This window comes from Dictyostelium discoideum, assembly GCF_000004695.1.
Source record: "Dictyostelium discoideum AX4 chromosome 3 chromosome, whole genome shotgun sequence".
In the NCBI taxonomy this organism is placed as follows: Eukaryota; Evosea; class Eumycetozoa; order Dictyosteliales; family Dictyosteliaceae; genus Dictyostelium; species Dictyostelium discoideum.
Window position 1 is genome coordinate 5,046,327 of NC_007089.4, and position 13,574 is coordinate 5,059,900.

The 13,574-nt window shown below is 21.9% G+C and overlaps 6 protein-coding genes across 6 annotated transcripts; 4 read left to right on the forward strand and 2 right to left on the reverse strand.

The window, feature by feature from the left end:
• Positions 1-533: 533 nt before the first annotated feature.
• DDB_G0281939 (hypothetical protein) lies at positions 534-4,181 on the forward strand (the record flags this gene model as incomplete). The annotated part of the gene is made up of 3 exons (XM_635377.1): positions 534-574; positions 611-746; positions 1,029-4,181. 3 exons carry the CDS (start codon positions 534-536, stop codon positions 4,179-4,181), a joined length of 3,330 nt encoding a protein of 1,109 aa, XP_640469.1.
• A 379-nt stretch (positions 4,182-4,560) lies between these two features.
• DDB_G0281869 (hypothetical protein) lies at positions 4,561-4,801 on the reverse strand (the record flags this gene model as incomplete). The annotated part of the gene is made up of 2 exons (XM_635378.1): positions 4,561-4,659; positions 4,769-4,801. 2 exons carry the CDS (start codon positions 4,799-4,801, stop codon positions 4,561-4,563), a joined length of 132 nt encoding a protein of 43 aa, XP_640470.1.
• Positions 4,802-5,615: 814 nt separating this feature from the next.
• On the forward strand, positions 5,616-8,432 carry DDB_G0281871 (hypothetical protein; the record flags this gene model as incomplete). Its single annotated transcript, XM_635379.1, has 3 exons — positions 5,616-5,978; positions 6,072-6,189; positions 6,280-8,432. 3 exons carry the CDS (start codon positions 5,616-5,618, stop codon positions 8,430-8,432), a joined length of 2,634 nt encoding a protein of 877 aa, XP_640471.1.
• Positions 8,433-8,722: 290 nt separating this feature from the next.
• pfdn4 (prefoldin beta-like domain containing protein) lies at positions 8,723-9,286 on the reverse strand (the record flags this gene model as incomplete). Its single annotated transcript, XM_635380.1, has 3 exons — positions 8,723-8,983; positions 9,057-9,179; positions 9,272-9,286. 3 exons carry the CDS (start codon positions 9,284-9,286, stop codon positions 8,723-8,725), a joined length of 399 nt encoding a protein of 132 aa, XP_640472.1.
• Positions 9,287-9,704: 418 nt separating this feature from the next.
• On the forward strand, positions 9,705-10,495 carry DDB_G0281875 (hypothetical protein; the record flags this gene model as incomplete). The annotated part of the gene is made up of 4 exons (XM_635381.1): positions 9,705-9,862; positions 9,950-10,175; positions 10,265-10,309; positions 10,352-10,495. The coding sequence occupies 4 exons, from the start codon at positions 9,705-9,707 to the stop codon at positions 10,493-10,495; spliced, it is 573 nt and encodes a 190-aa protein (XP_640473.1).
• Positions 10,496-11,270: 775 nt separating this feature from the next.
• DDB_G0281877 (hypothetical protein) lies at positions 11,271-13,514 on the forward strand (the record flags this gene model as incomplete). The annotated part of the gene is made up of 2 exons (XM_635382.1): positions 11,271-11,747; positions 11,928-13,514. 2 exons carry the CDS (start codon positions 11,271-11,273, stop codon positions 13,512-13,514), a joined length of 2,064 nt encoding a protein of 687 aa, XP_640474.1.
• Positions 13,515-13,574: the final 60 nt, after the last annotated feature.

Here is a 13,574-nt window from a genome sequence, read left to right on the forward strand (position 1 = left end):
TGGAATGTAATCATCTTTAATCTTTTTGTCAGATAAAATCATTTAAAAGATTTGATGAAGTAAATATCAATTTCTGTACATAAAAGTAATACAATTCCCTGTCCATTAATAAAATGATCAATACTTGGTCATACAACATTAAATGTTTTAATCATGGGCTTTTTTTTTTTATAATTTTTATTTATTTTTTTTTTTTTTATTTTTTTTTCTTTTAAACAAATTTTAAAATTAGTTGAATAAATAAATAAAAAGGATTTCAAATAAAATTTATTTAAAATTTATTATTTTAACAAACACACCACATTTTATATTTTTAATCCAATCTAAAAAACAAAAAAAATCCCAGATATTTTTTAGATTTTTTTTTTTTTTTTTTTTTTTAAAAATATCACTTTCACAATTTGTTTATTATAAAAAATAAAATTAATTTTTAAAATTTTATTACAATCATGATCTGCAATATTTTTCACTTAATAAAAATATTAAATGACGCCATCACGAGCAATCAATAAAAAAAAAAAAAAAAAAAAATAATGGTTGGGATGACTGGTTTAAGAAACTCGTGGGTTTTAAAGTTTTTTTAAGACTATTAACATTTTATTTAAAATAGTCTTGATATTTTTTCTTTTTTTTTTTTTATTTTTTTTTTTTTTTTATTTTTAAAAAATATCTTATTGTTGTGGCCAATGATGACGCAGAGGTTTTTTTTGAACCTAACATTAACACAATTGATTTCTTTAACTATCGTATTTTTTTTTTTTTTAAAAAAAAAAAAATGTTTTGTCATTATTTTCTATTAATAAAAAATATCTAAAAACTGTTTTTTTTTATAAAATTTGTTTAAAACCTTCTAAAAAAAAAAAAAAAAAAAAAAAAAAAAAAAAACATTTTCTTTTCTTTTATTTTCTTTTTATAAATATATAAATAAATAAAATTTATACAAATAAAACTAAATTAATAAATTAACCTAAATAGAAATGGGGTTCTATGAATCATTTAGGTCAATTTATAATTTTAATTCAATCAAGGTTAAAGTTTCTCTAGTTGAAGCATTGGCAGTTTCAGTTTCAGCAATTGTAGCTATTTTACCATGGAAAGATTGGGGAATAATTTGGAGTGATGGAACATTAATTTATACTCCGATTATGTGTTTAATGGTAACTAATAATGTATCATCATTTACAAATATACATTTATCAATTACAATGTTAATTGGTACATTGATAGCATGTTTCTATGCATTCATAATTATGTTAATTACAAGGGACATTGTTTGGATAACATTCTTTCCAACATTTATATTCTATTATGTTATTACAGCCACTTGTAATATACCAAATAGAAAATGGATGACTGGTTTATTTTTAAAAGTTTGTTTTCTATACCTTTTCATGACATTGTATTTCACAAAGATTGAAAATATGAATAATGACATTGTTGAAGATATTTATAGTATGCTATTCGTAGTTGCAACAGTCATAGTATCGTCACTTGTTTTCCCAACATTAGCATCTCGTTTAATTTTTGGAAAAGTTGTTAAAACTTTGAATTCCACAAGAACTTATTTCCTTTTAATTGGTAATTTATTTGAAGAAAAGTTAGGTAAAACTAGTGGTAAGATTAATAATCAAATTTTCACAAATACATTCCAACAATTAATAAAAGAACAACAAGATAAACAAAATTCAAAATCAAATGTAATACCTGAAAAACCAATGTTAAACTTTTCCTTAAAATCTCAATTAAATCCAACTCAAGAAATTCCAATGAATATATATAGTATTGGTGTTACACCATTATTGAAATCTCAAACTTCAATAGACCAATATGAAATCCCAGAAGAGAAATTAAAATTACCATTATCAAGATCAATGAATAATAATAGTAATAGAAGTGCTGTTGTTTTAGATATCGGTAGACATAGATCAACTACTACCAATACCACTAGTACTACAGCAAATAGAGTTCGTTCTAAATCAGTTTTATCAACCCAAAATTTAAAAGAAAAAATTGAAATTATTAAAAATCAAAATTTAAATCCATTGGAGGAGGAAATGCAAATATTGGAAATTGAACTTACAAATAGAATTGCAACAATGACCAATTTGTTGTCAGAGTCAAGAAGTGAAAGATGGAATGATGATTTGAATGATAATTATGATAAATTAATATCAATGTTTGAAATGACATTAAAACAATTAATTTCAATTAAATCATCAATTGAAAATGGTTTTAATCAAAATTCAATCGATGAATTAATTCAACCATTAATTCCATTCATTCAATGTTTAATTGAAGAAGTTTACTTACAAATGGGAATTATGATTGAAATATTAAAAAATCAAAATTTTAATATAAATGATAATGATTCAATATTTAAAGTATTATTAAAATCATTTGATGAAACTCAAGAATTGGTTGATAGAGTTAAAGGTGCATTTAAACAAGTTGTAAAAGAATACCAAGAAACTAATATTCAATTATTATCAAATGATGATCTCACTAAAGCTCATTTCTTTGTTCATGGTATTCTATCATTTTCATTACAACAACGTCAATTTGCTGATATCTTAATCAATGTTAAAAAACAACAACATTCATATTCAGTAAGATGGGAATTAATTAGATATGGTTTATTAATGGTATTATTTGGTTTCCCTTTAATGATAATTAAAAGATGCAAATTTATTAAAAATAAATTATTTGGTAGTGGTGGCAGTACTAATGGTAGCAGCAGCAGTGGTGGCAGTACTAGTGGTGAAATTAAAAAAGATAATAATTTAATTTTAATTTTTAAATGGATTCATTTTAATTATTTTAAAGATGATAAATGGAGGTTTCCATTACAAATGTCAATTTCTTTAACAAGTGGTACAATTCCATTCTTTTTTGTTGGTGATGGTGTTTCTGATAGTTCTGGTATGTTTGTTACATTTGGTGTTTGGACAGTAACAACAATAGTTTTTATCATTGGACCCAGTGTCGGTGCATCAATTACTCAAGGATTTAGAGAGAGTAGAGGTACATTGGGAGGTGCAATAGTTGGTTTCGCAGTATCATTACTATGTAGTCATATCCCAACACCATATAAAGAAATTGTAATAATTGTATTTGTTTTCATTTTCACTTTCTTTATTTCATATCCACATCAAAATAAAATTCATTCCCAATCTGCTGAAATTTGTGAATTAACTTTTCTATTAGTACTTTTAGGTCAAAATCTATCCCATGATTTTGATTACATGTTTGCTGTATTAAGAACTGTTCATATCATATTTGGTGTAATCTGGAATGCTTTAATCTGTTTAATTGTATTCCCATTCTTTTCATACAAAAACACAAGAATTAAAATATTCCAAATTACAAATTCTCTATCAGATACCTTTATCAATATTATCATTAATGGTTTAAGAATGAATGAACAAATTAATCACAACCACAACCAACATGGTGATAATCAAGATAAGAATAATATTAAAAATATTTTAATTAATTATGATAAAAACTTCAACAATAACAATAATAATAATTATTTCGATAATATTAATAATATTATTAAATTACAAATTGGTACACTTGAATCAGTTAAATATTTAAGAGAGAATATGAAAAAAGAAATTTATGAATCATTAAAGGAGATTAGAATTGGCATTGATGGAATTAGAGATTCTTTATCAAGTGTTGAATCTGAATTATATTTCGTATCACCTTCAAAAACTGTTAAATATTATTCATTAACTGAAAATTTAATTAATTGTTCAACTAGATTAATTTCCTTAGAAAATTCATTTGATCCAATTTTTATAGATTTAATTATTTTATCAATGTTTAATTTAAATCGACCATTAAATGATTTATTTCAACAATTGATTTCATCAAAATCTGATATTAAATTATTAATGGCTGGTAAATTTAAATCATCATCTAATGGTGATGATATATTTAAACATTGTCAATTAATTAATGAAAAGTGGGATTTAGTTAAACAAGAATTTAAATCAATAAGATTATTCCTTTTAAAGGAAGGATTGTTCCATATCCTTCATCCTCATCAAATTCAATTTGGTTCTGGTATTCATTCGATTGAATTATTCATTCAATCATTCATTCTTTTATTTGAAGATTTACGTTCAATTAAAGATGAAACAAGTTATTTAAAACAATTTTTAAAATTAAAATGAATTATTTAAATTTTAAAAAAATTGTTTTAATCATTTAAAAAAAAAAAAAAAAAAAAAAAAAAAAAAAAAAAAAGTTTAAATAAATTTAATTTTTTTGTTATTTAACCACTCCCCAAAAAAAATCAAGTTTTTTATTATTTATTTAATATATATTTTTCTAATTTTTGTTTTTAGATTATTTAAAAAAAATAAATAATCAAAAATAACTTTTTTTTAATTTTTGTTATTTTTATTATTGATACATTAAAAAAATAAGATATAAAAATTAATAATCACAATAAAAAAAAAAAAAAAAAAAAAAAAAAAAAATATCTTGGAATTTATTTTTGTTGATCAAAATTATGGTTTTTGGTGGTGTTTATTATTTATTTTATTTTATTTATTTGCTAAATGTTTTGGAAATTGAATTTTCTGGTTTTGGTTGAATTGTTGGTGGTTTAATAACCAAAGTTCTGGAGGCACCACTACCATTACGAGTCTTTTTTTTTAAATATTTAATGGGAAAGTTTAAAAAAAAAAAAAAAAGAAAATATTAGTCCCTTAAAATAAAAAAAAAATACAAGATATAAAATATTTTTAAAATTTACATTTTGTTGAAAGAATGATAATTTTTGTGACATTATTTTTTACAGAAGGATTATTAGAATAAAATAAAATAAAAAAAAAAAATAAAAAAATAAAAAAAAAAAAAAATAAAATAAAAAAAAAAAATTGACTAAATACTGTTGTGAAAATTATAAAAAAATATCTAATTATAAAAAAAAAAAAATGTTTTAAAAAAAAAAAAAAAAGATCACCAAACGTTCACAAAAATAAAAAAAATAAAAAAAAATAAAAAAAAAAAAAAAAAAATCGACTAAATATCGTTGTGAAAATTATAAAAATAGAAATATTTGATCATCAATCACTAAAGTTTATTTGAATACAAACAAAAATAAAAAAAAAAAAAAAAAAAAAAAAAAAAAAAAAAAAAATATTAAAAATAAAAATTAAAAAATATTATTTTTTTTTTTTAAAAAAAAATCATAAAAAAAAAAAAAACTCAAAAAAAAAAAAAAAAAAAACAATTTTTCTACATGTACTTCTAAAAACTATTTGTATTATTATTACTATTTTTTTCATTCTTAATTTATTTATTTTTTTCATAAATTGTATAATTACACACCACACACACACACACATATATATATATATACATACACTCTCTCTTTTTAAATTTTGCGATATTTTTTTAAAGTTATATATACATATATTACTTTATCACTCACCCACCCACCATCACTTTATATATTGAATTTATATATTGTATACAATTTTAAAGAATTAAATAATTTAAAACAAACAAACAAACAAATAAATAAATAAATAAATAAATAAATAAATAAAATAAAGTAACAATATATAATAAATAAAAAAAATAAAAATAATTGAAAAATGTCAGAACTATCAGAGAGTGGTAGTTATAATAGTTATAACTCGTTGAGTGCTGGTAGTCCATTACCATTACAAGAGATATTTAATGGAGCAGAAACTAAATGTCAAAGTCATTATTTACAATCACGAATTAATACAAACTATGAACAAGTTAAACAACAATTAAAAGAATCTGCAGAAAAGAAAAACTCTTCAAAAATCTATTCATCACTTCAACATTTAACTTACTATAAAGTCGAAAAGGATTTATTAGAAACTATCCTTAGAATCATTGATATCACTGATGATAAGAAAACGTTACGTTTAGCATATTATTTTTTAGGTGAAATTTCACAATTTAAACATTTAATTAATAATTCTACTGTAAGTATTATTATTATTATTATTAATATATTTATTTTTTAAAAAAAAAAGTATAATTAATATTTATATATATATATATATATTTTCTATTAGGAAATTAAAAATATAACAACAATTTTTAATAAAGAGATGCAACATAAAGATATTTCAAGAAAAGTTGTATCATTAAAAACTACAGCATCTGTTGCACCAAATGATGTTTTAATTGATGGTAAAATTATTAAATAATTCATATAGATAGATTAAAAATAATAAATACTAATATTATTATTTATTATTAATTATTATTAAATATTATTAGCAAATATTTTAGATGTAATTTCAGGTATTTTAAGAAAAGTTGGTGAAGATCCAGATAAAACACAAAAAAAGAAAGGATTTTTTACAAGAGCAACAACAGATTTAGGTAGAGAGAGGTCATTATTACAATATTCATGTTTTGTAGCATGTAGAAATAGATATAAGAATAATCCATCATTGTTTATGCCAATTGTAGAGGGTATTAAATGTGTGGATCCAGTAGGTGCAAGACATGCAGTTTCATTGACTCTAAATTATGCATTGGAGAATCCATCGACTGTGGCAGCAACTACAAAAAGATTCATACCATTGTTAAAGGCAAATAAAGGTAAAGAGGCAGTTTACTTGGTGGACCCATTCGCAAGAAGAAATTTCATAAAGCTTTGTGGTCATTTAGCAGCGACTCCATCACCCATTGGTAATGTGATCACCATGGAGAATAAGGATTTCTTTCAATCGTTGTGTCAATCTGTAATGGATGCTCATCTATCGGTTGCATTCTATGCAATCAATGTGTTGTCGAGATTCTCTTGGCCAACATTAGAATCTGCCCATATCGACGCCATCCAATTCGATTCAGAGTTGCCCCATTTCGAATCGTTGGCATTCCAAACCTCACTAATCGTGGGCATTTGCAATAAGATGAGAATTGGTTTCAACACCTATTCCATTGGTGCCTATTCCAACTACTCGATGCAACATGGTCACCATCATCTCCATCATTATCATCAAGGTGGAAGCGGCACTGTCGGTGGATCCGTTCCATCCTCATCGTCGTCCTCCTCATCTTCCTCAAACATAACCACATCAGCCTTATCATCAGGCTCATCTAGTAACTCATCATTGTCAAGTCAACAATTACTATTGGTACAACAACAACAACAACAATTACTACATCAACAATCAAATCCATTCCTTCATTTAGCTTGTAAATTAATTTCGGTTCTATCACAATCCTATGTAAAATATTCTTATCCAAAGGATTCAACAACTCAACAACCAATCATTGGCGATTGGTCATTCGATGAAAAACAATATCAACATCAATCAGTTTATCCATATCATCATAATTTATCACCATTTACTGGTTTACCAAATCCAATTTCAAATAATAATAATAGTAGCAATAATACAAAAGATCAATCAACAACAACAACAACATCAACAACATCATCATCATCAAATTCTATACATCCATTTTCAAGTTTAACACAATTAATTTTAAATTTATTAAATATATCACCAAGTATTTCAATTAGAATTCAAGCATTAAAAGCATTAGTTTGGTTATGTCCTTCAAATTTAGATCAATCAAAATTATATTTAGAAACTTTTAGAAGTCAATTACGTGATCCATATCATCCAACTCATTTATTTAAAGAATTATTTTTAGAACTCTATAAGAGAATCATTGCAACACCAATACTTTCACCAATGATATTAGAGTTGGTTTATGATTGGATAGATATAATTCCATCGAAATGTGATACTAGTTTAGTTTGTGAAATTTGGAAAACCATAGTTGAATTTGGTAAAGTATTTGCCAATGAAAAACTATTGGCTAGTATCTTTAAGATATTGGATCGTATAGTTCATCCAGATTTCCGTGTGCTTGCTATGGAGATTCAAAAAGATATCATTAAATTCCTTGGTGAATACTCCAATCAAATCACTTTTGAACAACCATCAAGATTCGAACAATGTAAATCACGTTCTGGTTCAAATCAACAACAACATCTTTCAAATATGTCTTTGAATTCAATCATTCAAAGATTACAACAATATTCAATCTTTTCACCATGGCAAATTAGATTAGAATCAATTGATTCCTTGGCAAAGATAGCTTTTCAATCCTCAACCGTCGTTAAAGTTCATATCTATAACTTTTTAACTTTACTTCCAAATGAATCTCATGGTTGGACAACCGTTAAATCAAATACTTCAATCATTGTAAATACTTTGGATCAATTGTTAACTTGTCGTGCTAAATGGTTACCTCTATTCAAATCATCCGATCTATCTCAAAATCAAATTAAAGATCTTAAAAATGATCATACAAATCTTTGTCTACAAATTGGTTTATTCTTTGATCAATTATCTTTTGATTATTTACCATTAGGTATTGAATCTAAAAAATATCTTGGTTCAAAATAATAATTAATAATAATAAATAATAATAATTTTTAAAAATTTAAAATAAAATAAAAAGTAATACAATAATAATAATAATAATAATAATAATAATAATAATAATAATAATAATAATAATAATAATAATAATAATAATAATAATAATAATAATAATAATAATAATAATAATAATAATAATAATAATAAATGATAAAAATAAAATTAAAAATAAAAATTTATATACATATATATAATCTTTTTTCCTTTTTTTTTTTTTTTTTTTAATTTTTTTTTTTAATTTATTTTTTTTTAATTTATTCTTCTAAATTTATAGAATTTTTAAATTTAGCATAAAGTATAACTTTTAATTCTTTATGTTTTTCATTAATATCATTAATGTCGCTATCTATCTTTTTAATATCTTCTTCAAGTTTGTTAATATATTTTTCAATCAATGATTCTGCGTCTTCTTTATTAACTTCTAAAAATGCTTCTCCCATTGAATATTTGAATTTTGAATCATCATCTGCAATAAATAAATCATCTTGTGAATCTGTTGCTTTTTCTAAATCTTCCTAAATTATTTTTATAAATTTAAGTATTAGTAATGTGTTTAAAAATAGTTTTTTTTTTTTTTTTTATATTTACTTGTTTTGCTTTCTTTTCTCTCATTAATTCATGTTTTCTATTATTTAATCTACCAAAAAGGTTGATCATTTTTTGATCTGCTGCACAAACTTCTGTTTCTAAAACTTCATCAACTTTTTCTATCTGTTAAAATTTATATTATTTTAATTTAGTTAGTATGTGTTAAATCATAGGAATGAGGGATTGTTTGTAAAATAAATCTTTGCTATTCATACCATTGTCTTGGACATTTTTAATTTTTATATATACAAATTGGGGGTATCGTTTTTGGTGGGTGAATATGAAGTGAATTTTTGAAAAAAAAAAAAAAAAAAAAAAAAAAATCATAAAAAAAAAAAAAAAATAAAAAAAAATAAAAAAAAACAAATTTAAAAATAAATTGTTCTATACCAAAAATAATTATAAAAAATTAATAATAAAAATTATTTACATCCCAAAACAGTTTTTTTTTTATTTTTATTTTAATTATTTTTTTTTATTTTTTTTATTTTTATTTTAATGTTATTTTTTTTATTTTTAATTTTTTTTTTTTATTTTTTTTTTTATTTTTTTTTTTATTTTTCAATTTCATTTTATTTTTTTTATTTTTTTTAAATTTCAAATTTATTTTTAATTAATTTAAAATTTTAAAAAAAATAACATTAAAAAATGTCAGACGACGAAAAGAAATTCAGATCAAAGTTATACACAAAAACAGGTGATAAAGGAACATCAGCCTTGTATAATGGTGAAAGACGTCCAAAAAATGATACCTTTTTCCATTCTTTAGGTTCAATAGATGAACTTTCAGCTTGTATTGGTGTTGCGTAAGTATATTTTCAACTTATTTTATTTCATAGGGATAGGTTTTAAAATTTTTTTTTTTTTTTTTTTTTTTTTTTTATAAAATTTAGATTAGAATACTGTTTAATTGATAAAAATGGATTAGAACCATACTTGGAAAGAATAGTTGGTGTTATGCTTGATATTGGTGCTTGTATTGCAACTCCATTGGATAATTCACAAGAAAAACATATTAAGAAAACTAAATTAGATGATAGAAAATATGTTGAAACTTTAGAAAGATGGATTGATACAATTGATTCTCAATTACCACCATTAAAATTCTTTATTATCCCTGTAGGTTTTTTTTTTTAAAAAAAAAAAAAAAAAAAAAAAAAAAAAAAAAAAAAAAAATTTAACAAAAATTTAATTAATAATTTTTAAAGTGTAATGTAGGTTTAGCTAGTTCTCATTTACATGTTGCAAGATCAGTTTGTTGAAGAGCAGAGAGAGAAATTGTTGGTTTAATTAAGTTCTCATTGGTTCCTGAAGTAGTCGGAATTTTTATCAACAGATTAAGTGATTTCCTTTTTGCTGCAGCTCGTTTCGCCGCTATGAAGAGTGGTAAAGATGAAGCTTATTGGACAAGTAAAGGTGTTACTTTTGATGATATTTAAATGTACCATTGTTTTTTTGTAAAAGATAAAAAAATAAAATTAAAAATAAAAACTTTATTAATTAATTACAAAAAAAAAAAAAAAAAAAAAAAAAAATTAATTTTTTTATTTTATTATTACTATTTTTAATTTTTTTATTTTATTATCACTATTTTTAATTTTTTTTTTTGAAATTAAAAAAGGGTTAAAATATCCTCCCAAAAATAATTTTCACTTTCCAGGAAAAAAAAAAAAAAAAAAAAAAAAAAAATGGATAAAATAAATCATTTAGGACCAGTGTGCATTTAGAAAGGGAAAAAATAAAAAAAAATAATTTTTCATTTTTTTTTCTGGCTAAAGTTTTTTTTTTTTTTTTTTTTTTTTTTTTTTTTTTAATTTTTTTAATTTTTATTTTTGTTTCTGTTTGACACTTGACACTTCATATATATCCACCTTTTTTATAATTATTCTTATTATTTAAATTAATTGATAATTCATTTAATTTATAAATAATTTTTATAATAAAGTCTTTTTCCAATTAATATATATACTCTATAAATGAATAGAATCTTTAATAATAATAATATCACCAACTCATTATTAGAATTCTCCAACTTTTTATTTCTTAACAAAGAATAACATTTTATGTTTTCTTTTTTTTTTTTAAAAATTTATTTAAAAGAAAACTAAAAAAACTAAATAAATAAATAAACTCAAACAAAATTCAAAACAAACAAAATTCAACACAAACAAATATATTCAAAATAAACAAATAAACAAATAAATAGATAAAATAATGAAAAAGAAAACAGTATTTTTTTCATTAGCAATTTTATTGGTAATACTTTTTAATCAAATTTTAGAAATAAAAAGTGAAGCTACTACTACTACTAGTTTAACCATCAGCACCAGTAATGAAGGTAGTAGTAGTACAAGTAATAAATTTATTGTAAAAGGAGAAGAGAATGAATATGAAAATGAGGGGGGTGAATGTAAAGATAATATAGGATGTGGTAGAAATGCAAGTAGATTAATATTATCATTCCTTTTTTTAATTTTACTTTCAATGTTAGTAATCTATGTTCTCACTAGAATAAATATTCATTATATACCAGAATCATTAGCAGTAGTAGTATATGGTATAATCATTGGTATAATCATCAAATATTCAAATGTTGATACATTTAAACATTTAGCATCATATAATCCAAATGAATTCTTTTTATTCATTTTACCATTAATCATATTTGAAACTGGTTTAACTTTAAATAAAGTAAGTCTATTAATAATAATAGTATGATAATAATAATAATAAAAATAATAATAATAATAATAACAATGGTAATTAACACCTTTATTATTATTATTATTATTATTATTATTATTATTATTATTATTATTATTATTATTATTATTATTATTATTATTATTATTATTATTATTATTATTTTAGAAAGAATTCTTTAGAAATATAAAATCAATTTTAGTATTAGCAACTATTGGTACACTTATAGCATTTTTATTAACAGGATTTGGATTATATTTATTAGGTATTTGGGGAGTTTCACCAAAGATAACATTATTTGAAAGTTTATTAGTATCTTCGATATCATCAGCTACAGATCCAGTTGCAACATTAGGTATTTTCAAAGTTTTAGATGTAGATCCAACATTATTTTTAATTGTATTAGGTGAGAGTATACTAAATGATGCAGTATCAGTTATATTATATGATTCAGTATTACAATATGATAATATTAAAGAACTTTGGAAACCAGTTTTATTGTTTTTCGGTATTTCAATTGGTAGTGTCATAATTGGTGTATTAATATCAATCATTTTAACATTATTATTAAAATTTACAACAATTAAATTCACAACAACAACAAATACAACAAATACAACAACAACAGATGCAACATCATCAACATTTAGATTATTTGAAATTATATTTATAATAATTATATCATATTCATCATATATAATTGCAGATTCAATTTATTTATCAGGAATATTATCATCATTCTTTTGTGGTATAACATCAAGTCATTATTTATATAAATCATTATCAGATGAAACTAAACAATCAATTTCACAATTATTTAGAATGATTGCATTTATTGGTGAAACAATTGTTTTCATTTATATTGGTTTAGTTTTACCAAATTTTAATTTTCAATTTAATATTAAATTATTAGTTTGGACTTTTTTATTATTATTAATTTCAAGAGCAATTTCAATATTTCCAACATTTTTTATAATTAATAAATTAAATAATAAAAATAAATTAAATAATAATAAAAATAATAATAATGGTGGTGGTGGTGGTAATATGGTATCAATAGGAATTCAAATTGTAATTTGGGTATCAGGATTAAGAGGTGCAATTTCATTTTCATTAATGGAAGAAAGTGAAATTCAAGAAAATGTTTCATCAATTGAATCAGCAAATTTATTAAAAACTGATATTTTAATGATTGTTTATTCAACATTATTTATTTTTGGTTCTTTAACTTATCCAATATTAAAGTTATTGAAAATTAAAACTGATGTTTCATCAACAATTAATAAAGATAGTCAAGATAATGATGATAGTAGTGTTGATGATAGTAGTGGTGGTAGTGATAGTAATAAATTATTAAAAAATTTTAAACAAAGATCTGGTGCTTTATATAGAGTTTTTAAATATTTAATTTATTTGGATAATTTCTTATTAAATTTCTTTTCAAATAAAAAAGGTCTTTCACCTCGTATGAAATCTTCAATTTCTTCAAGCTTTAAATGTGATAATGATGATAAGAATATTGGTGGTGATGGTAATAATAGAAACTCAATTCAATTGGAAACATTTAATAATAGACATTTTAGTTTCAATAAAGATGATGAGGATTACTATGATGATAATCAAACTCAAAATGAAAGTAATAGTGGAAGAGAATTATTATTTACAATGGACAGTGAAAATGAAACAACTACATCAACAACAACTGCCCATGATAATAAAAATAATAAAAATAATAATAATAATGATGATGAATAGGTCAACATTTAAATAACAAAACAAATTAATAAATAATAACAAAAATAATTAAATTGATAA